The 24,781-nt window shown below is 52.8% G+C and overlaps 1 protein-coding gene across 2 annotated transcripts in view; it reads left to right on the top strand.

Moving 5' to 3' along the window:
* Positions 1–138: 138 nt before the first annotated feature.
* Positions 139–24,781, top strand: part of STK32C (serine/threonine kinase 32C) — a 93,070-nt gene continuing 68,427 nt past the window's right edge. The window contains exon 1 of one of the 2 annotated variants that reach the window (XM_083843520.1): positions 139–329. In XM_083843520.1, coding sequence (XP_083699646.1) covers positions 225–329 — 105 coding nt within the window. In that variant the 5' untranslated portion in view covers positions 139–224. The remainder of the gene's footprint in view (positions 330–24,781) is intronic. The other variant, XM_083843519.1, reaches the window with a different exon arrangement.

The following is a 24,781-nucleotide window of genomic DNA, read 5'->3' as shown; positions in this document are numbered from 1 at the left end:
GCTCCGCCCGGCGCCGCGCGGCCCGGCCCCGCCGCTGCCTTCGCCGCGCTGCGGCAGCGCCGCGGGCAGGAGCAGCGGGCGCGGCGCGGGAGGCGGCGGCGGCGCCGGGCGCTGCCATGCGGGGGGGCGGCGGCGGGGCGCGGGGCGCCTGAGGGCGGCGGGGCCGGCGGGGGCTCGTCCCGGCCGCGGGAGCCGGCGGCCCGGCGGGGCGCGGCGCTTAGGGCATGCCAGGCGGCTCGCCCCGATGTTTCACTGGGGCAAGTGGAAGAAGAGGATGGGAGCGAGCGCCTCGTCCTCCAAGAGACCCGTCTTCGACGAGAGGGAGGACGGTGAGTGCGCGCCTGTTGAGCCCCGCGGGGGACGGGCGGGGGGCAGGGGGCAGCGAGCCGAGCCGAGCCGTGCCGAGCCGTGCAGTACCGTGCCGAGCCGAGCCGTGCCGAGCCGTGCAGTACCGTGCCGAGCCGAGCCGTGCCGAGCCGAGCCGTGCCGAGCCGAGCCGTGCCGAGCCGTGCAGTACCGTGCCGAGCCGAGCCGTGCCGAGCCGAGCCGTGCCGAGCCGCGCGGGGGCACCGGCGGAGCGGCAGCCGCCTGCAGGCCGGGTGCCGCCGGCCGCGCAAGTTGTGCGAAGTGCCCGGCGCTGCGCGGCGCCCGCCCCGTCCCGTGCTGGCGGCGCGGGGCTCGCGCGGGGCTCCCCGCGCCGGGCTCCCCGGGCGCCGTGCCGCTCCCTTACAGGGCGGCGGAGCCGGGCTGCCGGCGGCCCCGGGAGAGGCGCCAGGCCGGCGGCAGGGAGCCCGCTCCCCTGGGTGCCCCCAGCGCCCGGTGCTCCGGGGCCGCCGCGTTAACCCGGGGGCGGTTGCGGGCGGTGGGCACGGCCCCCGCCGGGTGCTGCCAGCTGGGGCCGCGCCGTGCCCCCGGCAGCCGGGCGGGGCTGGGCGGGCCGGTGCTGCACGCCCGGCTGGGCCGTGCCGCCCGCACGGCCGGTTAGCGCTGGGGTAACGCACGGCGCGTTACCGAGCCTCGCGCCTCTGTGCTGATCCTACAGCGTGCAGGAGCCGGCCGGTAGTGCCCCCGAACCAACCGGGGAGCGCCGAACAAAATCCTCCTCGGAAGGAGCGCCGCAGAGTCCTTGGAAACCCCTCTCTGTGCGTTTCGGCAGCGAGCGTGGCGCTGCCGTGGGGCTGCCGGGTGCCCCAGCGCCCAGCGGAAAGCCTCTCGTCTGGGATGTGGTGCGCACGGGGACGGCAAGCACGCCGAGGGGACGCGCTGAAATTGGAGGCTTGCTGCGTGATCCGGCAAGCACTGCGTTTTGAACCGAGCCTGTATGTGGCCAGCACAGAGACGCCGACCTTTGCAGGTGCATGGACACTGGCAAAATCCCGATGCCATCTAGTAGGTGTTTTTAAGCAGCGCTTTTGCAGTAGTGGAGACTCACTGGGACGTTACTTTCTCAATGTTGCCTGCCTTTTTGTCACGGCTCGTTGGTGTGTGCTGGGAGCAGTCGGTGTTGTTCTGGCGAACTCCTATTTACTGGCACAGCAGGGTTGCTATGGAGATCCCTTAAGACATTCCAATAACTTCCTTAAATAAAGCAGCCAGTTAATGCTTTCGCTTTGCGTGTGACATCATGCTGGAGAATTACTAGTGCTGGCAATTTCAAGTAAAATAATAAAAAATTAAAAATAGATTAGCACGTGAAATGTTACCCATAGGCTCCCAACGATGCATACACAAGGATGAGCCTGGCTGCCTAAATGCAGTGGTTAATCCCTTTTGGTTATGAAGGGCCGTACATAAACAGAAAGCTAACATTTATTCTAACGTGTACAAACGCAAGGTCCAGAACTTGCCCTCAGAGAAATCTAGCTACAGATGCGACATTTCTAAGGCAACAAACCCGCAGCGTCATGTTGCCTGATGCCCTTAGGACGGGTTTCAAGACTTCCACAACGCAGGCTTTTGGCCAAGTAGACGTGGTCGAACCGGGGCGCGGTGGGGGTTTGGGGGCTGGGCAGTAACGCGTTTGTCCTCAGCTTGCGGGCCCGGTGCCGGGGGGCCGCCTGCAGGTAACCTCACACAGAAGGCAGCACCACGTTCTCTGCAGCCTGGGCTGCCCAACTTCAGCTCCCCGCTGCTGGATCTGATGTTTGATAAACCGACGGGCCTGCTGCTGTATTTCTGCCTTGCTCAACGCCAGCCGTGACCGCGACTGTCTGGCGAGCTCCGTGGCGGGTTGCGGCACCGAGCACTTTGAGGCTGTGACTGAAGGAAAACTTCCTGTGCCCATCATGTGTGTCTCTCGGGCCCCCTCCAGCTTTTTCAGCATCATGCTCCGTTCGTACCAGAACAGACCCCGCTGTTTTCGCGGGGATCAAACCACCTCCAAGTGCGGTGTCAGTGTAACTGTGGTCAGCCCTCGCTGCTTCTGAGGGGTGCGCGGCACCGCGGAGAGTCACAGCCCCGCACGGCCACCCTGCTCCCGCCTCCTGTCCCGCTGCGGCTGCTGCGCCCCGTTCTGCCGCGCTCCGGCTGCCTTCTGCTAGCCCTGAGCCCAGGTACGGGCCGGGGCGGCCGCCGCCAGCTTCCAGCGCGGCTCGTCTGAGCTGTCCTGGAAGAAGGGCCTTGGCACCTCTTGCTGCCAGTCTTGTTGTTGGTGTGCTGCTTGGCTGCAACACGTGCGTTTTGCTTTTCTGTGTCGGCTGATAAAATCTTCGAAATGTTTCTGAGTGTTTCAGAGTCGGGGTTCAAGTAACTGGAAAGCTGACTTTGATAGGGGAGTGTCGCTGTGTTTTGTTTGCTTCCAGAAAGCATCGGTACGTGCAGAGAATGGTTCCTGTCCCCTGTGTGAATATCAGCTCAAGTGCTTTCGTTTACATTGACAACTTTGCATGTGCAAAAGCTGTTAAAATGACGTCGGTTGGGGTGTGTGCGCCGGCCTGTCTGGCCAGAGAGGCTCGGCAGTGATGCCTTTTTGACAGCAAACGTTTGACGAGGTAGGTTGTGCCTTGATTCTGAACAGAGAAGGTTAACGAGGGCAAAAGGGAAAAAGAGGTGAGGAAAAAAGAAGTAAAAGAGCTGGAAAAAGCCTACGAGGTTGAAGACTCGAAGCTATCGGGTGCTGGCATTAAGGTGGCCTCAGTAAACTGAAGTCAATTGTAGCAGGCTTGGGGATTTAAGGTACGTGCTCAGGTCATTATCGCCATGTATTGCTGTGCATCAGGAAACGCTGGTCCTTGTCTGTAAGGGCTTTTTAGGGTTTCTTCTTTATACCCATAAGAGCCTTCTGAAAGCTCGTTAGCTGGTCAGGGAATGTGGGCAGTTAAGATTTTCTACTTTGGGAAAAGCCCAAACAAATGTTTTGTTTGTTTGTTTTTGTATGTTTGTTTGTTTGCTTTTCCAAATGGGGAACAAAGTGTCACTGTAAAACCAACAGGAATGTTACATCCTTTCAACTTTAGAAGACATTTAGCAGATGTGCTCAGACTGGGAAAGAGGCAAAAACTGGGGGGAGGCAATGCACGGAGCACTCGGAGGTAGCGCCGTAGCGCTGCCCACAGGTCTGTGAGGGGCGAGGAGCGCCGCGTGGTGTGCCCGCAGGTGCTGCTGCATCTACAGAGAGCATTTTGGTGGTGGCTGCTCCTGAGTCAAAGTGGCTTACTAAAAAAGCCTATGTAAATGTAAACGGCAGCATGGAAAGCCATCTGGCACCACCCGCTGAGCTGTTCTTCCTCTCGCTTCTGAGGAGGTGCCTGGTCCAAGGGCTTTCTGCCTGCCTGGTGACACTGCGTTGGGTTCCCAGCAGATTTACGGGGCTGTGATGTGGCAGCCTAATTAGCGTTTGTCCTGATCACTGTTTTGTCTCAGTCAGTGTCTGCCAATCCCTTGTCTGTCTCTCTACCGAAGTGCTGATGACTTGACGCACCGTCCAGTCTCCAGTCTTTGATCTCGCTTGCTCGATAAAGTTGCTCTTGGTGCAAGGTCCCAGTTGTACAGCTCCCGCCGCTGACCGGGCTGGCTCCAAGACGTGCGTGGCATGGGGCTGGTCGCTGCCTTAGGTGACGTGTCCGTGAGTGTTTTGGTTTTCCCTCGCAAAGAGCAGTCTGTGCTCGGAATGCTTTGGCTTGGGCACTGGTGGGAGCCGGCCCTGGCCTGGGATTTGGGGTGAGCAGGCAGAAGGAAGGATGTGGTGTGGTGCGCGCTTCCTGAGGGGAGCACGGAGATGCTTGTCTGCGTGCCCAGGGTACGTAACCCCGCTGGCAGGCGCTCTGCCCTTCGCAGCTCCCCAAGTGCAGCACGCAGCCAGGCCGCCGGCGGGTGGAACCTGCGCGGGGCACGGCGGCAGCCAGGGGTGCTTTGTGTGGGCCTCGTGCGGCTCCCGAGGGGCCGGCTTCCCTTTGCTGAAGCTGAAGCACTTCAGCTTTAGGGATGTGCTGGGCCCGGAGGGCTCGTAGCGTCTGGGCGGTGTGTGGGAGCTGGCCCTGGCTCTCTCCCTGGTAGTCCTCCAGAAATGTGCAGGAGTTTGAAGGGCCCTGCAGCAGCTGCCGGCACAGCTCCCATCCCCATGGAAACAGGCAAGAAGTTGCAAAACCTGGGGTAACGTGCTTAAAATAATCTCCATTTTAATTTCAAACAATGTGTTGGCAGGCCGTAGGACTACGCGTGCACCAGAATATAGATCCCTCTTGCCTCACCGTGATAGTCCGGTGAGCAAGACCCCGGGTGATGCGCTCTGGAGCTGCTCGGTGTGCAGAGGCCGCGAGGCGTGCAGGTGCCTCGCGGGCCCTCGCCCTGCGCCATCTCCGCGGGCTCTGCGCTGGCTGCCTCCGCGCGGGGGCTCGGGACGGAGGGACGCTCCCGCAGGCTCCCCTTCCGCTCCGGCTCCAGTTGTTTCAGAGGTGTGAATTAGGCTGTATCAGGCTGTGTTGTTCTCCTTTTGCACCCTGTTTTCGGATCCTGTGGGAGCGAGATGTCCAGCCTGGTCCGCAGGGCTAAGCATTACTTTTAAGGTTGAGATTCTGTCCCCCACAATCATTTACTTGGGGAGCTGGGACCCTAAGAGCGATGAGGGCACGGTGTGGGACTGACTCTGCAGGAGAGAGGGATGGGAGCAAAGCGTGATTTCCTCTGGGCCTTTCCTAGTGTGCAATGGGAACCTGTACTTTGTGCCCCTTCCTCGAGGCCCCAGCTCTCCGTGCACCCTGCTGCCTTGTGCAGCGGGGACTTCTGGAGGACGGGACCCCCAGACCCGTCCCCAGGAGGCCAGGAACCGTTGCCGTGCCCGGTGTCCTTAGGGCGGCAGGGCTGTGGGCGCTGTGCAACCAGGTGCTGCCCCGTGGGCAGGGGAGCTCTGGGCCCGGTGGGGCAGCTGTAAAATCCCAGATCCTATTTCTGTAGGGTCAAGTACAGATCTGCTAAGCCTCTATGCTCTCTGAATTGCTAATTACTTTTTTTTTTTCTTTTTTCTAAAATGAAGGTAAAGAAACTATCCTGTTGGGGCAACCAGGGACCTGTGCCTCTAGGCCTGCGTAGGTTACCGATCCGAAAATCCCCCGTCAGGCTGCAAAGCAAGCCTTTTGTTGTCGCCTGACTCTTATGTGGCTGTGGGTTGGGAGCACAGATGCCTTTGCCTGTTATTTCAAAACCAGAGGAAAAAAGCATTTATGCATCAAAGTGGTAACTAAGTAAGTATCTGGGGGGAGGAGGGAGTGAAAATTACCAGGAGGTGTCAGAAAAGCTGTGTTTAGTGTTGCCAGTTGTTGTTGTTCTTACTTTGTTTGAAATCCTTCTTCTCCCAGATTTGTGGCTTTTTTCTGCGTGTAGTTTACCCAGAGACAAGTTCCTGCTGCAGCCTGACCTTCCTAGGAAAGCAGGCGCTCTGTTCACTCTGGTGGTTTGAACCTTTCGGTTACTGTTTCCAACTGGAGCTGGGTCAGCGGCGGGCCCGGGGGTGCTGCCGGGCAGGGCCTGCGCACGGCCTCCTCCGAGGGACCGCAGCCGGCGGTGGGCTCGGCGCTGCGGCGGCCTCCTCGGGTCGGATGGGCTCACTTCTAACACACACCTGTGTCGGGTGTACCCCTTTGTACCCGACTTGTTAATAGGGTCTGGCGGGGCTGGGCACGAGGTGGAGCAGACTGCGGGGCAGGGCAGGCAGCGATGCCTCGGCACTGCCTCAGCTCCCGGGGGAAGCGGCAGGAGAGGCGTGCGGTGTCACACTGAGCAAGGTGTGGTTGCCGTCTCTGCGAGTTGCCGTGGGGTCTTGAGGTCACTGCGTCGGTTTGTTGTGGAGAGAGCGCTGCAAAAATGTGCCATTCTTGCTGGTTTTCTGCTGAAGGAGCTCTGTGCGTGAAGTTTTTGTGTCATGTAATGCAGAAACGGTTTAACTCCAGCTAGCTCGGTAATTGCAGACCATGAACATGTGTAGTTACCTGCACAGCGGTTGGATTATTGGTTCTTTCTCCTTCAGAAATAATGAATAATTCCTCTCTCATTTTACTATCCACGTTGAAGACCGCAGCCCGTTCTCAACAGTGCTGAAACTAACCTGGAGAAATGCTGTTCTGGTTTGCACCAAAGGAAGGGGATAAAACTTCTTCCTCTGCAAAATTGCACTTACGTAAAACTGTCACGGTTGCTTACCCGAAGTCATGCTTTATCTTTCGCTTGTGTTGGCTTATATATTTTTGTTTAAATCTTCTAATTTGCAACTGTTTAAAAATTTAAACTGTCTTTCAAAGAGATGATGCAATATGCATGGAGGCTGGAAATGTTTCCTGCACTTCATTAGGTACTTTGTACTTTCAAATCTTTTTAATTTTTCAGGTTTACTTGGCCACTTTCTGTTTTACAGTTTTACCATTAGCAATTTAGACGCAGCCTTCCTTTCACGATCTGTCTTGCACAACTGCATCGCTTGTCTTGGACCAGCGCCGGGTGGTACAGGGTCATGGCATCGTTCGCCTTCCTCTGCCTCTGCCCCACACCAAGTTTTCTGTCTCAGAAAGCTCTCGTGACATTGAGAAGATGTCAGCTGGTCAAAGCATCGACAGGGTAAGCAAGCTGCAAATTGTCATACTCCTGCATTTAGCAGAGGTCCAGCACACACAACAGACTTGTCCAAGGCTGCTGTGGGCTTCGTTTCTCTGAATTTGGATGTGTTTCAGCATTCGTACAGCCATTTCGTCTTGCGAGTGGGACGGAGACACCCTTTGACAAGGACAAACTGTGACAGACGCTTGCAATGTCAATGTTCTCAGGTGAAGGGTTCCCAAGCAACGTTTGTCTGCGCAGAGCTTGCATTGCTGGGACCCTGCAGGTGATGTCCTTGAGGGAACTGAGCCGGGCAGCGTGCCCAGTGCGAGAGCCTCCCTGATCTCTGCGCCTGGAAGCACCGGAGGGCTGCCGAGAGGCCCGGGGAGGGGAGATGGGGGCCGGCAGGGCAGAGCCTGCTGCCTCTGTCTGAAGGAACTGCCTCCCCGTGTCGGGTCGGGGGGACTCGCCGCCTCTTTTCCCCTGCCTGCAGTGTCACAGAGCTGAAGCCAGGGTCACCTGAGTGCGGCAGGAGGAGGATGGGGAGGAAGGGATTCGAGCTTGTGCATGGCTCCCGTTGGGAGAGCGCTCTGCCAGGCCGCCCAGCAGGGCTCCAGGAGGCACGCAGCCCGTACGGCAGCCATTTGCCCGCAGTAGATGCGGGATGTCACGGGTACCCTCTGGCTGATCGCTGCTGCTCTGAGTGAAGCTGTGACCGTGGCATCTCCCTCGCGTTAGTGGCTGTGCGGTGTCGCTGCACAGCCTGCGTCCGCCTGAGCTTGGGGGTGCCCTGGCTGAGTTCGGACTGATGCGGTGATGTGCCCATCGCCGATGCAGTTAGAGTACCCTGCTGAATTCAGCTCCAGCCCCATGGTATTTTCACTGTCCAGTGCAGGATCCTGCTGTTGTCATGCCCCGTCTCACGTAGGATCATCCCAGACATCTTCTGAAAAAAAGGAAGAAAGATTATGCAAGGCCTTGAGGGGCAAATGAGTTTATGGGAAGTCCTAAGAGAGGAGTTCAGGTGAAAACAAATCCTGGTGGCAGCTGGGGCTGCCCGAAGTCAAGTAAGGGAAAATTAACAAACCTGACTGCGATTCATGGGGCGCTTGACTGATGGGGAGGGAAAAGGGCACATCAAGAAAAAGTAATCAGAAACAGAGTTCAGGTAAAATGTTAGATCAAATTAATACTTCATCTGTTCTCTAAAGGCCACAATCGCTACAATGCATTTAAAGCAGACTTTCTGTGAATTCAGAGTGGCGTGTAAGAGCATGCTGTTAGGGGTTTAAACACCTTATTGATCACGTTCCTGGTATGTAATGATAACCTTTCCCGTTCTGCTAGCATTTCCACTGAAGCCTGCAGCCGCATCTTCCTGGGGCTATGAATGCAATTAAAGGGAGTCGATCAGGAGCTGCAGCGCGTGGTTGCAGGTGGCTTTGGGACACCCGTGCTGGCAGGTCTCGGGTAGGAGAAAACGCACGGGGACTGCTGGATGTGTGAAGGTGTTTGTGGTGCCATCCCGTGCTTGTGGCTGGCAGAACGTCAGCTCGCATCATCTAAAATGTAAAACCTTCCTGGAAATGGAAAAGGTTGTTCTTTTTGTGATTTGATACATTCATCAAATAGAACGTAGCTAATGAAGCGACGAGCAGTGTGTATCTGCATGCAGCTGCTTCAGCTCTTGCACAACAGCGGGTCGTCTGGAGGGTGTGCACGTACCGGGCTGTGCACCGAGTCCATGCATGTAGGGACACGAGGCACGTTTCCTTTCAAATGCCTGCTTATTTCTTATGGGAACGCCTTAAATTGAAAATGGTGGGTAACGTTTGCGTGGGGCTTGGAACGGTGTTTCTCTGCATTTGGATCAGAGTTCGGGCTTTCGGCTCCCCGTGGCCCTGGCCGAGTTCTTGTTACCGTGGCCCACCCAGGGGTACTCGGTCGGCAGGAGCTGCTGAGGTCAGCCCGTGGGACGGACGGGCAGCAGCCCTGCTTTCAAGCGCTGCCGCTGTGCTGAGTCCAGGAAGCCCCTGGTAGCTGCGTGGCGTGCTAACGCGCTCCTCCCGCCGCCCGACCCAGGGTCCTGGTAGCAAAGCACGTGCATTAACCGCGAGCGATACCTCCCAGTTGTGCGGCGTGGCTGGAGCGCAGTAACGCAACGCCTGGCAGCGGTAACGGGCGCTGAATGGCACCTGAGGCCGGAACGCTGCGGAGATGTGCGTGCTGCGGGGGGCGGCGAGAAAAGAACCATGACAGCTAACCTGTGCTCTGGCAGTTACCTCCCCAAGCGAAGAGGGGAGGGTGGCTCGCGAGCAGCTTAGCTTCTCCTAACAGGAGGAGATACATGTCAGTGTCCTCTTCTCCTCTCCCCCTGTTCTTCAGGAATTAAATTGCTTTAGGTGACAGTTATGGAAAATTAAAAGTGCTTAGGACGTGTGGGAACAGACGGCTCTGAATACTGCTAAGCAATGAGATATGACAGTGCGTGAATGTTGATGTGCTAATTTACAGCCAGGCTCTTGTTCAGGGTCTCTTCGAGTACCTGGGACTGGCGGGGAGAGGCAGGCGCTGAGACACGTGTAGAACCAGCAGGCTGCCAGTGTGACTGCGCGCACTGAGTCCTTACAGGCTGGTGGGTACCCATCCTGCGTAATTAAATTAAACAGCAATACTGATGTATTTACAGCTCAAATGACAGCTCTGGAAGCTGATAATTTTCATGTATTGTTCAAAAAACAAACCTGCTTGGTTCTGTGGTTATCAGCAGAGTTCGTGTGCTCCTGAGGCCGATGCATGCTCTGAGTGGCTTTTGAGTTAACCTGCAAAAGGCTGCTCAGTGAAAAAGTCGCCTTGTTGTCCAAGGCTTTCGTTTTGTTACAGCCTAGCTGTCCGAAGGTCCAAGTGAACTTGTATTTATGTGGTTGGTATGGCGGGTACGGCACGTTGCAGTACTGAAGTGTGCTGAGAAACTGCAGCAGAGCAGCGAGGATAAGAGTGAAGGTAGAAGCGTGTGGCGCTGCGCGCAGTGCCTTCACAGATACTGTGTGTTGCTTCGGGACTCCCCGTGTCTGCGTGGTCAGTACAAGGGAAAAATACAGCTGGCTTTGCTCAGGAAAATAGCAGCTCTTTTTTCATTTTGGGTTAAGTCCCTGACCAAACCCTTTCCCCCCACAGCCAATCGGACAAACCCCAAACAGAACCCATGACTAAGCAGAATCGTACAGATTTCAGGCACCTGGAGGGGGGAAGAAAGGAAGGGATCACGGAAATTCAGTAGTAACTAGGAAAAAAATTAATTGATGATGAACTGGTGCAGTATGTAGGAGCTTAGCACCAAAGACACTTCTGAGCACCGGACTTTAATTTTTTTGCTGTACGGACAGGTTAATTAGCGTTAGAGCACGGAGGGAGTACTTACTTAGATCCCCCTTACTGGTCATTTGCAGAATTCCCATGTTCTAATTGTGGTCCCTGGATACGTTGACAAAAGTCAGAAGGAAGAGGCTTGGGAAGGCTGGGGCTGAAGCTCTGGCTCCTGCTCTGAGCGAGCGGGTCTCCCCGCAGGTTAGGTGGGATGCCTGAGCAGGGCCGGGCTGCCATGCCTGCCAAGGAAACGGAGTGGGTTCTGGGGTTAAAAAGCCGTGTGTTTAAATGTCAGTTATCCATCCAGGGCACCATCAGGATCACTCAAGGTCCTTCAAAGTCTGTTCTCTGAAGACCGCACAAGCAGCACATGCATGCACACAGCTAAGGAGCCTCTGGACGTCTCATGAACACATCTTGCTTTCCTTGCAAATAGCTTTTCGTTGCTACTACCATTTCTGTGCTATTTCAAGTATAGAAAAAGCACTTTCGAAGCATTGGGTAGCAAGTGTGTTGCTGAGGTGTGACACTCCCTGTCAGTGCATGCTGCAAACACCCACAAGCCACTGCCATGACAACTGAGCAGAAACGAGCTCTGCCCGAGTATATTCCGGGCTCTGCAGTTGGTCTTTGCACACTACAAGCCTCCAGCTGGCTGTGGTGGCTTACCCCTCGGATCAGGTTGTCAGCGGGTAAATCTCGTACCGCCGCTGATGCCAGTGGGACACGGCGTTGCCCTTACGACCCCGGGCGTTTTTGCTGTCAGGGTGATGATGTATCTCATGTGAAAGGCGTTTTTTAAAACTGTGATACGTAGAATGCTAAATGACCTTGTAAAACATATGTCATATAATCCACGGGGAAGCTGTATACTGCACGTTTGTTTTATATCTTGCTGGTTCTTCAGTTTTAATGGAAGCTGGTAGGCAAGACTAGGAAGTAGGAAATCCAGAAAATAATATATATTAGACTTGGATTGCTTGTACCGTAGGAAGACGTGTTTTGTGCTTTACAGATAATAAGGCTGAAGCCCGGTCCCAAATAATTTGCACTTTAAAGGCTCAATTCAGTACATTGCGATCGTGTGAATAATTCATCTACGCCCCGGTGGTCCCCACAGCTCCGCAGCGAAGGTCTGGCTGCAGGCAGCGGCCGGCAGGCAGCGCGGGCGGGGGGCAGGGTCTCTGCCTGGAGCCCTAACCCCTGCGGGCGCTGCCTGCGCTCGCTGGCGTCCAGAGCGCAGCCGCCCAGGTACCTCCTGCCTGTGACCTTGGGGTGTTTCCATTGGCTTCATACGTCGTTGCCCATCCAAGCCGTCCTGAGCATGACCAGGAAGGTCAGTGGGGGTTTGGGCTGCTGCTCCGAGCTCCGCATAACGTCCCTGAATTCCCCAAACGTGAAGTGACGCCTGGTCCGCAGTCAGGCCCGTGTGGGAAGAGGCGCGAGCAGAGCAGCGCGTGGTGCCAGTGGCGGAGAGCTGCTGGCCGACCTGCCCCCCGGTATCGCCGTGCTTGGTTATCCCTCCCGTGCAGCCGCTGCCTGCCACATTTACGGTGGGATTCTCCGAGTCGCTCGCACCCCGGTGTGCCCGCACGGCTGTACGGACAGCACGGGCGCTGCGGGGGCACCGGGAGCGGCTGGCACAGCCGGGGAGCTGCCTCGGGCTGCGGCTGCGCGGGGACAGCGCTGCCTCGTGCTCTGTGGCGGTGCCCAGCAGGAGGAGGTCTGTCGGCAGCGCGGCATGGCGCGTTTGGCACAGGGTGAACTCGGCGCGCCGGGGCACTCGCAGTCGCTGTTCATTTTCGCTTGATTAGTTTTTATTTCGTGTTAAATGCCACAGCGAGAAAAATTGCAAGCAGGTGTCAAAACAAGCGCAGTTGCAGGAGGAGAGCTTAGGGATTGATTAATGAGTGTTTTCAGCATGTTGCGTATTTTTCTATGTGGCTTTCTGATATAAAGATCAATGTGTGAAATTCCTTTAAAAATAGCGGGTCGCTTTTAACTAGAACAAATTGCTTCTGTTTATCAGAACGTTGATGAGTGTCAACAAACAATTCAGGCACTGATTGCCCCTCAATAATACTTCAGAAATAATTGTAGTGTAGTGTTTCTGCTGGCCTTGGTTTAGATTTTCCTGCGCACCGTCCCACACCACTGAGGCTATCCCTGCTTTGAGGGCTCCTCTCTTCGTCCTTCCTGCCTCGGGACGGGTTTCCAGTTGCTGGCGGTTCTCTCCTTCTCCCGCCGAGGCCGCAGGGTTTTGTTTCTGCGCGTCAGCGCTGGTGGAAAGCCCGCGGACCAGCAGCCCTGGTGCGAACGCCCCAGGTGGGTGTGCCCCGGCTGTGCTGAGCACCACGCACGGCTGCGGCAGTGCCTCGGGGAGCTGCCTGCGCGGTGCCCGCACATCCCCGCTGCTGCCCGGGGAGCTCCAGCGCAAAGTTTCCCTCTCTCTTTTTTAAACCCTTTTGCATGAGATGTTGTCTTCTGAGAGCTGGTACTCGGCAGTATTCAACAGAATTTCGTATCACAGAAATGGGATGTCCGCTTTCCCTGGAGAAGTTAAACTTTGTAAATAATTCTGTTTGCAATTTCCTGCAAATTTGGGTCTGCTTTTTGTTGTTGGGCTTAAATGAACCCTGAGCAGCAGTTGTCACCAGCTCCGTGCTCCTGCGGTACAGGGTGGGCAGGCTCAGCCCATCCGCGTGCAGGTGGCCTGTGCCCTGAGCACACGTGCCGTGACACCTGCCTCTGTTACCTGCGGAACAAAGAAAGGGTTTGTTGACTTTGGGGAGAACCAAAGGGAATTAGCGCTCTGAGCTGGGGTCAAACCTACCCCATCAAACGGAACTTTTCAAGTATTCATTAATTTCTTGTGGCTGTCTTTTCTTCCTTTCCAGACTTATCTACATTGCAGGCATGTATGACTGACAACCACTAAGTTATTATCTTGACAGTAAATCTTCTTTCTTTGCAAAAAAGAGCCACGCTTATTGCCAGAGGTCTGGGAAGCAGCTTGCCTGACGAACGTACGGGATGATCCCAGAGATGTACGGCAGGGTACAGCGCCGCATGTGCAGACACCAGAAATCACCGTGAGATAAAAAGATCCCCAAGCCTCACGAGCGCTTTTTGTTCTGATAGTTCTTGTCTTTGCCCCACTTTGAGCTGAGAGCTGCTGCTTAGCTGAATTCATCACGGTGCTCATGCCGCAGGCTCCTTGGGATGCTTTGTTTTTCCTCTCAGAGCCCTGCGACCCACTGGTATTGCTGGCCTGCGGTGTGCGTCCTCTCTTGAGCTGTGTTTGTCAAAAAAGTGTAGGGCACTCGAAAAGCAGCATTTCCCACAGGCGTTAAAATCCTGAGGCACTGCCGATGGAAGAGCACGTCGGTTTATCCTAGCTGAAGGTATTTTGGGAGCGCGTGTCTGCTGCTCATGAGCTTCCAGGACAAAGATAGGACTGAGCGCTTAAAATAGTGCTCTGGAGCCACGTGCACAGCGCAGGCTGCACCGGTGGCTTCTGCTGAGGAAGGAAATCCAGAGTTTGTTTTCAAGTTATCATAATTGTGTTGACAGTGTTGTCGCAGGGAACGCTATCATAACTGGGTAATGTATAAATTAACTGTAAGTACAACGTATACGCATGCAGATCACAATGCGAGTAAATAAGAAACTCATTAGCTTTTTAAAATACATATATATTATATATGTATAAAACTGCCTGCCCATTGAAGCAGCCAAGCCTTGTATTGCTGCGTGCTCTCTTCCAAAGCTGTGAGTCGAGCCAGCTCCTCTGGGCGCGGTGCGGCGCAGTGCGTGCTCTGAGCAGCCTGTGCCGCGAGCCCAGCGCTGCGAAGCAGTGTGCTGCTGGCCCACTCCGGGAGTGCTGGGGGAATTCATCGTCCTCCCCAGTGGGCTTGTTAATAGGCGTACATTTAAAAAAAACAAAACAGCACAAGAGACACCGACTGCATTTCCATGGTGCTCATCTATCTAGTTGCCAAGCAATGAACAGAACGGACAACCGCAGCCCTTCTTCACGAGGCTGTGGTTTTGGTTGCTTTGTTTGGTTCTGAATTTTCTTCGCAGTACTCAAGTGGAATGCAATGCCCTTGCAGAAGGCTGGAGCACAGACCGCCCTTAAACGACGTCAATACGATATGTGCACCGCAGTGCTGGAGCTACAGGACATACATGTTAAGAAGCACGAGAGCTGCATTCCATTAAGTGTGCCTTCTGTCGCAGTTCTTGCGGATAAAATGTTTCTCAGGGACCCGGCGATGATGAGTAGTGATAGAAGTGTAGTGTTTGTCTGAGGCACCGCTGGGTTGGGGTGGCCACCTTCACAGGCGAGGGGGGCGTTCTGTGCGCCTGGCCTTAGGGATTCACCACTGCGACAGGAGTGGGCAGACTGAGCTGCCCAGTATACAAACTGTTTTTTTTCTTTTCTTTCCTTTTCTTTTCCCCCATGTTCTGATAACCGCTACCAGCCACAGTGAAACAGCAGGAAGAACAAGGCTGTCTTTCATGTCCAACAATGGATTTGCTGGTGTGGCAAACAGTAAAAGCCTCTTTTGATTAAAAACCCGAAGCTGCTGATTGTAGTGTCCTGGAAGAAGATCTTCTTGGAAACGCCTTGTACAAAGAGTTCTTTTCTCAGGGCTGTTACACACCGTGTCCGCGGGAGAGGTAAGCGCTACTGGAAGGATCTGCTGAAAGCAATGATAATCGTAGCACATATTAAATATCACTGAGTCTGAAGGTGGTTTCCCCTTCTCCCTCTATTCCTTCCCCCACGAAAAAAAACACAAAGCCAACACATTTTGTCAGTCTCAAACTTCTTATAGAGTCTTTTGTAATTTAAAAAAAATAAAAAATTGCTGAATTCTTTCTTCATCTCAGACATTCTTAAGTTCTCACTTGAAACCCAAATGCTCTGTGCCCTTATCAGAAGGGAAATAAAGGGTGAAAAAATGAGGAGTGCTGGAGGGAAGACCTGAAGGGTGACTGAAAAGCCACCAATCTCACTTCAATGTAATCGTCTTATGGTAGTGTCGTGGGGGCCTGCAGGGAAATCAGAGACAATTCTGCGAAGAGAGACAGTTCTGTCGGAAGAAGTCACAATTAAATAAACATGAGGGAGCAGAGGAAACAGATGATGTTTTGGTGAAATTGATTGAAAGAAAGTATGTCAGCCGGAGCCTTGAGAGAGCATCCTCTGGAGGAGCTCGTGGTGCCCTGTGCTGTTGGGGCTCGGCACCACGGGAGGGGGGCCCGGGCAGCGCCTGCCGGCAGTGCAGCTGGGAGAGAGCAGCGGCAGAAATCCTGCTTCCCGCTTCCCTCACCGGGGGTGAAGAGAGCTAACAGGTTTCGTAATGGACATCCCTCACTGTGCGGGGGGATGCCGCAGCTGGCGGGATCCCCGCCGTGGGGCAGCAGGCCCTGCCACATGTGGCTGGGGGCGCGGGGCGCCGGGGGCTGTGCGTGTGGGCGAACGGAGCCGTGGGCGTGGGCCTGGCCTCCGCACGCGTCGGCGAAAGGCACGGGGAAGGGGGGGGCTCTGGCTGCTTTGGCTCCCCATCTCGGTAGGTGTTTGGCGGGCTGTCATACGCGAAGGGGACCGGCTCCTGTGTAAAGGCCCGTGCAGACCTTGTCGGGAATGGCACCCTCGTTTTGGGCACGGGGGGTATGTTCCAACGTGCCGGCCTCTGTCGGCTCGGAAGGCGAGGGCAGACCGTCCCTTCCTCCTGCTTCCCGGCGCCTGCTGCCTTCTGGCACGCGTGTGGACGTGCCCGCCGGTGCCGTGGGCTCCTGGCGCTCCCGCTGGCACCTCGCGTGGCAGGAGTGAAAGCGCCGGGAAGACGCCCGGCCGTCGGTCAGGTCGTCCGCCGGGGCCGGCGGTGTGATTTGCTTAATTGCCCGTCTTGTCGTGGTGCCTCGCTAGGCTGTGTGTTGGGCAGGCTCCCAGGAGCGGAAGGTGGGCTCGGAGCTGGGCGCGGGGATGGCACGCGGCGCCTCGGCAGCGGGGCGGGCAGGTGGGTGCCACCCGTCGGGACCGGCCGCGTGCCCCAGGGTTCGCTCAGCGCCTGGTTGTGGTGGGAGCCCCGAGGGGCGACGCGGGGAGCGGGGAGTTTGCTGCTGTGCGCCTGGCAGTACCTCCTCGTGGCGCGGAACTTTCAGGGGGGATCGAATCCCACAGCACCAACAGCTGTAGGGCTCTTTACCATAAAAATACAGGGGACTTACCCTGTGCAGAGGTGATCAATCACGCACCGGTTGCCAGCGTAAGCCCAGTAATTTTTTCACAATACCTCAGCATTTGTTTCTGCATAAAACATGAAGCTAAACAACAAGTGGGTAGTTCCTTTTCTTCTTTTCTTTGAGCAGTCTTTGCAGCCTTCTTTAGGTACACAGAAAAAATATGCAAAGTGTGAGGACTTCAGCTACCCACTGTTACTGGATTTAATGTGGCTCAATTTTTCTTAAGAAAATATGGTCAGTTATTAATATTGCTAATTTTACTGTTAGTTAATGTTTAAAATCTTCTGAGTATGGTGTCAGAGCCTTTCCAAGCGGCATGATACTAGCAGTAGCAATAGTTTGTCTACTTTGAAAATTCTTGTAAACCCTGACCTTTCGATACAAAGCATCATTTTTTTTCCTTCTCCAAAATGGTTCCGTTTCTCTCAGATGCATTTGTGTAATAGCACGTCAGGAGTTGGAATATTATTACGGTACTATAAAGTGCATTGGATTTCGTGTTAGCAACTGGTGTGTCTCGACAATTACTCTTACTGCTCATTATTATCTGTATTTCCATAGCAACTAGAAGGTCTGGTCACGGACCCACCGCCGTTGTGCTTGGTGCTGGAGAAGCACAGCCGCTGTCAGTACTGGGCTGACGGCGGGATGCTGCACGTGCCTCCCTCGCACCTGGCCTCCTGCTCCTCACTGCTCGGCAGTCAGTGCTGCTCAGCGCTGCAAGTAGGGCTTCGTCTCTTCGTCCAACAGTGCTCCATCATAACTCTTGCCGTTTTGTGAGAAAGCTACCAAAATACGTTTTCTCACTTTCCTTAAACAGGTAACATCACTTCTTAACTTTCTGCACAACTCCTACAGTGAATTAGGCTTCTGAAGCACCTGGTAAACATCCCATCTCCGTGAGCAGTCGTACCAGCAGCTAATGACAGAAGTCATGCAGCATTGTGCAGCAGGGGAGGAACATCTCCTGCCCTTCAGTTTGTATCTTGGAAAAAAATGTGATCCTTCCTATTGCTCTCTTAGCCTGTCAGCATGTTAGTGGTAATACAACTTGACAATCCTTAAAAAATATGACTGGAGAATCTGTTCTGCTGAAGTCTTGGGGCAGCGACTTCCACAGGTTAGTATTGCTATATAAATAGTCTGTTGTTTCTAAATTTACTCTGTTAATGTCATAGAGCATTAAAAAAAAGCAAAAAGAAATTGGCGTTTACAGCAGGGAGTAATGCAGGGAACAGGCCCGTTGCTGCTACACCGCTCTCACTGCACGTTCTCTGAACGTTTGTTCCTGTTTCTCTTCTAATTGCCCAAGCGTAGGACATCATCTGCATAAATGGCTTTTTCCACTTAAAACATTACTCCTCTGCGTGCTATGCTGTTAGCTCCGATTTCAAGCAAAATCCAGGCACTGTCAATGGTTTTTTTTTGTTTTTTTTTTTTTTAAGGGCTGTGAAGTAGCAAACTCCATTTGCGGTCGGCTGTGGGGCTGGACCAGCAATGCTGCCGTCGAGCAGCGAGCAGAGCGCCGCGCTGCGTCCCGCTAGCACTGCCGTGGTGGGACAGACGTGAGGTTAGGGGCTTCGGGGGGCCGCCCTCAGTATTGCTTAGCATCTAGGCAGGTGTGAGGGTCACACAGGTGTCGGCAAGCCTCGGCAAAAAGCGGGACCGCATGTTGTGCTGCCCGGCCAGGTGTCCCGGCCCGCGCCATCAGCGTGTCTTCTCCCCGTGCGCACTAACCTCCGTGCTGTGCAGCGTGAGGCTAGATCCTTAACTGGAGCCGAGGATAATCATTGCACGTAAGAAATTGCTTCTGTAGACTTAAATATAGGAACGACTCGAAGAAAAATGTCCTCGCTGGGTTTGGCGCTGGAGAAGCGCAGCCCCGCTGGCCTGGTGAGGCTCAGCCTGTAATTAGAGCGCACTATTTCTGGAGGGTAGTGCAAAGCCATTCGGAGGTACTCTGCTGAGGCTGCTTGGGTGATGCTAATCATTGGCGGTTAATTAAAAAGCAAGTAAGAGGAAAGTTCTGCCAGGGACTTGAGCAGGAGCTTGCGGTTGTTTGTTCTATTCTTCTCACTACGTTTTCCAACCGTAACATACCCCAGCTCTGTTCTGGGCTTTTTCATACGAGGTGTTATGTGCGTGTTGTAAGAGCTGCTCCTCGGAGGAGCGTTCAGGCAGGTGCAGCATCCACCCCAGCCGAAATGGCTGTACGTGTTGTGAAGCTGTTCTGTCGCTCACCATCCAACCTCGCAACCCGTGGCCTTGTTTTGCTTTTTCCCACACCACTTCACTGAAATGAACATGTTGGATAGTGGATTTTTCTGTTTCCATTGCAAATTTGTATCAGCAAATGAGCAAAATCAATGTTGCTTGTTTGTTTTGACAATTACAGTACAGCTTTAATTACGATCCTTCCTCGTATACTGCTGAATGTTATGTGGTATGTTTGGCATAAACAAAGATGTTCTGCTAATGTGAGATACAGTTATTAAAGATACACTGTCAAGCTCAAGTCTAGTCACTAAAACCCCAAACTTCCAGTTTGTATATTTTTGCATTCATTTTCTGTAGCCTGAATGCAAGAAAAAACAGATGTAACGTATGGAGAAGTCACTGAGAGTGACTCTGTGGGCCTTTGAGAACTGAGCTAAGAAAACTGAAGAGAAAAAAAAAAGAAATTACAACTTGTCTTCATTTATTTTGAGTTAGAAACTTCAGATATTGTAGCAGGAATACAATATTTAAGGCTCTGAGTGAGTTCTCTGTTCAAAACAGTGGGTATCTTCAATTGTCTCTTGGTGTGAAAACGGCCTGGTTTTCCTGTTAATCACTTATTGCCTCTGAAGGGTCTATTTTAAAGTCTAAGCCTATTGTGTCAATATGAAAGCAGCTGTAACATTGTCTTGCAGTAGTAAATTGGCAATGACTTTGCATTTCATAATTAGTTAACAAGGAATAGCTTACAATGTACGTGTCTTTCAATATATCATTAAAATGTGCAGCACACGTTTGACACACAATTAAGAATTGGATTTTCTAAAGCTCTCAGTGACAGTTTCCATTTTGCCTCGCTCAATTGCCTAACAGGGCATTGACATAGATGAGAACAAATTAAGCCAAGGTTTTTGATTTTTTTCTGAAAAATACTTTGGGACTCCAGGATGACTACGGGGGCCTCGACAGCCCAAGGACCGCAGTTTGAGTATCCCCTGGCTGGCGTGGCGCTGAGCACCTGTATCCCAGCGAGGGGCAGCACGAGCCGCTCGGAGGTTTCTGGCCAGGAGTGAACTGTGCTGGGACTGTCTCCGTTCCCCCCGTTCACGGTGAAGGTCACTTTCTCAATTATGCCTTGACAGAAAAAATTTCAAGGAGGTAATTCAAGAGAGAAACTATTTCTAGAGATTGCTGTCAAGTTACAAAGAGTCTTTAATTAAATAGGTGTCCATTACTTAGGGGCAATTAGACAGAGAAAAGTACTGCTGCTGAAAGAAGCAAATCTCCAATTTCCTAACAAAAATTTTCTTTTCAAAATAATAAGATAAAAGTAGCTTATTCTGCTCTAGTACTAAAGCCTAAAAGAAATTAATGTCTGTCCTTAGAGAGGTTTAATTTTGAAAGTGAAAAACATTCGCATTAGCTTTCTGCACACATTCTGCTGTGAAAGCAGTCACAGTTGCAAAGCAAGCTGTGGCGTTTTGTTCTCAACTTGGTACAGAGCCGATTAATCAATCTGTACCTCTTTAGATTTAAAAACACACCACACTTCCCTAGGTGTTTGCTATTCTTTTCCTCATCGCTCAGAAAACTTTCCAACGTTTTCCTATGAGCCCTGGCGCAAGCTGTTTACACGGGGTGCGTTCCGGAGCGGGGAGGTTAGGGTGGCGGTGGGAGGGCACGGAGCTGAGCCGGGGAGGGAAGCATCACCACGCCGCCGGCTTTCCGCTCCTCTTGCTGGCTTGAAACGGGGAGATGGCACAGCGGATGGTCGGGCTGGCGTGGAGAGCGTATGGCAGGCTAGGGGAGTGGTGTGTGTTGGTGTACCAGGAGCCTCCGTATGGCTCATCCCTGACATTATTTACATTTAATTTTAGAGTTGGGTTAGACAGCAAACAAGAAAGAAGTGGCCCAGTCGTACTGGTTTAGAACCAAATTAGTTTTTTTGCAATTTCCCTTACGTCTTTAGGGTATTTTTATCATCTACCTCATTCTAACGGCCTTGTCTGAGTCATCTCTGCCTTAGTTTAGATTTATACTCCTTTCTGTGCCTACTCCTGCAGGACCTGTTCCTACCAAATGAAGCCTGATGCTGGCCTCACGGAAGCCATACAAGACCAGCGTTATTAAATTACGTGGACATTGGGTCAGGGAGTTATGAATATTGATACCTTTTATTTAGCAGCCTTCCGAATTAGCAAATGTCCATAATACAGCAATTCATAATTTATCCTAAGTAAAGACAGCAGATTAGCTTTCAGTTTAATTATTGCTTGTTTTTGTGGCTGTTGTGAGGTTTAAGTAGCAAAATACAGAGGGGAAAAGCACCTCTTCCCAAACTGCAGACCTTTATTTCAGCAATGAAGTAGGTGAACAATCCTAATCCTTTCAGTGCTGCTGCTCGCAGGAGATGCTCTCTTTGCTCCAGAAGGGTTTGCAGGATCATGTTTTTCATTTCTGTGCGCACGAATGGTGTAAGGTCCCTGCAAAGCTGTTATGAGAGTTACCCCAGCGTTGTTTCAGATGTGCTGTGATTTTCTGTTCTTCCACGCTCTCTTGATTTCCTGCTTATTTAATGAACAAAAAAACCCTTTAAGTGAGGACAATGGACAGCTGTACCGCTCATTTTATTCCAAATGGTGAATATTGTATTTATGAAAGGAAGATCCAAATATGATCCATCTGTTCTTAAGATGTTCACTTCATAGAGAAGAGAACATTTCCATATCTTTCGTGCAATGTTCACATGAAGAGCTGAGTTTTTTTAAGGGTATTTTATTTTATTTTTCTATATAGAAAGGATACTAAGTCATGAGGAATTGCACCAAGTTATACGTTCTGTGTTCCCAAAATGTCAGAGTTGCCAAAGCACTTCACTAGTAATGAAATCTGGCTTGGCCCCATCTGCAGCTGTGTGCCGGAGGTTCCCTGCATCGTTGTGGTTCGTGGTGGTCTAGGTAGGTCAGCTAGCGCCTGTGCACAACGGCAGCTCTGGGCGTCTCTTTCCTGCTCACCGGTGTCGTAGCTGGAACTCGGCAGGGCTGCTGAAACCAGGCAGAACCGGGCAGCATTGTCCTCCTCTGCGCACGGCTGGGTCTGCGTGGGCCTCGTGGGCTCTGTGGTGCCGAGGTGGCCACGTCCCTCCCTCGGCGGGACAGGGCCCGCGGCGTGCCGCTGTGGCTGCTGCGGGCACGAGGCTGCTGTTTGTCCAGGGGTGACGACTGACCTGAGGTGGTGACGAGCAAAACCTGTCACTTGTGCCTTCCGCCGCTTCCCCAGCGCACCTCGCTGCTCCTTGAGCTGTGTCGGCTGCGCTGAGATTCAGGTGCCGAGCAGAGTGCTTCCTGGCTCACGGCTCCAGTAGGTAGATCTGTGGTGCAAAGGCCTCTAAGAAGCGGAGGAGGCGTTTGTTGCCAGAGGACCTGGGAACATAACATTTTGCATTGCAGTGCAAGGGAAGCAATCAGATGTTATCAAGAGAAAGCTAGAAATGATCCAGAGATAAAGGCCCAGTCTTTCTCTTTGGGAGTATTAAGGGGTTTGTGATTGATTTCATGGGAAACAGCACTGGAAACTAAAATGAAAGTCATGGAAGATGTAATAGGCCAAAAATGAGATGTTTTAAAGGGTCGGTGAGCTGGGGGTTGCAAAGATTAGAGCATGCCAGAGACAAAAGTGGAGTGTAAGGCACTTTGAAAAGACGCTCCTGTGCATACAGCATCTCCAGTGATGACAGCAGCAGCGGAGCAATAAGTGGTTGGAAAGAAATTGGTTGGAGAGCAGTTCTGTAAGCAAAGACGTTGTACCTAGAACTTGTAGTGGGTCGTTACCAATAACGAAGCCTCAGCTGGGTGCACGCAGTATTGATCTCCAGGCATTGGGGCTACTTGGGGAGGGACTGGAGGAATCACAGAATTGTAGAAGGGCTTGAGTTGGGAGGGACCTTGAAGATCATCTAATTCCAACCCCCTGCCCTGAGCTGGACCCCTGCCCCCAGCCCAGGCTGCCCAAAGCCCCCCAGCCTGGCCTTGGGCACTGCCAGGGATGGGGCACCCACAACTCCTCCGGGCAACCCGTTACAGGCCCTCACCACCCTCTGAGCGGAGAATTTCCTCCTAACCTCTGATCTAAATCTCCCCTCTTTTGGTTTAAAACCATTCCCCCTTGTCCTGTCAGTAAGTGCCCAAGCAAAAATTGCTCTCCATCTTTTTTATAAGCCGCCTTTAAGTATTGAAAACCTGCAGTAAGGTCTCCCCGGCGCCTTCTCTTCTTCAGGCTGAACATCCCAGCTCTCAGCCTGTCTTCGTAGGAGACCGCCGAGGGAGCGGGATGTCTGACCCATGAAGAACAGGTGAGAGGGGTGCCAGGGCAGAGGAAGGGAGAACGTTTTTCTCAGTTTCCATTGTCAGTAGAAGAAGCAATAACTCATTCAATAAACAGAAAGGAAGGAGTGGTTGGATTTTACGGAAAGCTGTTTAATGGTAAGTATGTAGAGTCAGCTCTGGGGAGTGGGCCTCTGAGGTAATGGCAGTTTCTGCAGGCGTAGGAAGCGGTGCTGTTGTGAGTGATTCAGGCACAGCTCCTTTCTGGAGGCTTGGGGCAGACAAGCTGGCTTTCAGACAATATTCTGCGATTCTATGAAAATATCCTATGCGGAAAACACCTGTGCGCAGCAGACTTTGAACCCATTTAGAGTCTGTCTTTTCCATCTGTAGAACTTGCCTGGACCACCAGCAAATGAAGTCAATTTCTTGGTAATGTTGATTAATCTCCTAGTACTTCAGTAAAGTCTCATTTTCGTCTGATTTCTTATGTATGGACTAGAGGACGTAATGCCGACCTGTTGGAGAAGAGGGCTGAGGCGAGGCAGCACCGTGCCATGCAAACAGTGCTGAGCTGAGTGTGAGATGTGCTGGCAGCTCCTGCTTTGGATCTGGACTTGCTCTGTAGCCTTGGCCAATTTCATCTCCATTTTGCTTTATTTTGACTTTTTCTTATCCTGCATAATCAGAAACCCAATTTTTTTCAATGCAGGGATTGTTTCTTACTGTATTTGTAAAACTCTCAGCTTAATAGGAGCCTTACCTGATTCTGAAACTCTGATATTCTGATAGCCCAGCGGTGGTGATGCCTGACATAGATAGACATAGATTTATGGCATTTTTTGTGCCTGCATTAATCCACAGAAAATCTGTTAGTATTTTTAAAAATTAGTTATTGTTTAATATACGTGAACTTAATTTTGTTTGAATATTATTTTTATTATTATTTTTGCTGTTTTTGAGGTGATGCTGGCCAAAGCCGCTGTATGAAGTTGAAGTGACTGACGTGCGTCTCACTATCATGTCTCCAGCTCTTCTGTTACGTTGAATTCCAGGCTTCCTATTTCAGCACATCTCCCTTCAGACTCAGACAGGAGTATAACCAGCCTTCCTAACTGACCGGTGTGTTGCCAATAAGAGCAGTACTGCATGTGGTCCTCCCCACCTGCCGTGAAGGACTGTGAGCACTGCGGGTCTCCTCGACATGGCCGTGCCCTGCGGCAGGGGCGGCCTGCCAGAAGGATGCAGGAGGAATGGTTGTGGCTGGGGCAGGGCTGGTGTCTCCTGTGTCTCCGGAGAGCTGAGGAGGGGATGCTTTAGGACTCACAGTTGCTCCACCAGTAGCCCAATGTGTTTGTGTGGGGAGTGGTTGTGGAGGCTGTTGGCTTTTGGGCGATTCTCACTCACTTGGGGTGTATGTGGCAACGTGGCACTGGCGAGGGACAGTTAGACGGGTGGAGAGGTGCTGCTGACAAAACCCCGAGGCACTGGCTGACAAACTGGGCTGTACTTCGAGCTTCCTGCATTGGGACTGTGTCCCACAAGCTACAGAGGTGAAATTTCCCCGGTATTAGATGTTCCTGACCTTCCTGCCA

Source organism: Anser anser (assembly GCF_964211835.1).
Source record: "Anser anser genome assembly, chromosome: 7".
Taxonomy (NCBI): Eukaryota; Metazoa; Chordata; class Aves; order Anseriformes; family Anatidae; genus Anser; species Anser anser.
The sequence above is the reverse complement of the archived record's forward strand: the minus strand, read 5'-3'. Positions and strand labels throughout refer to the sequence as shown.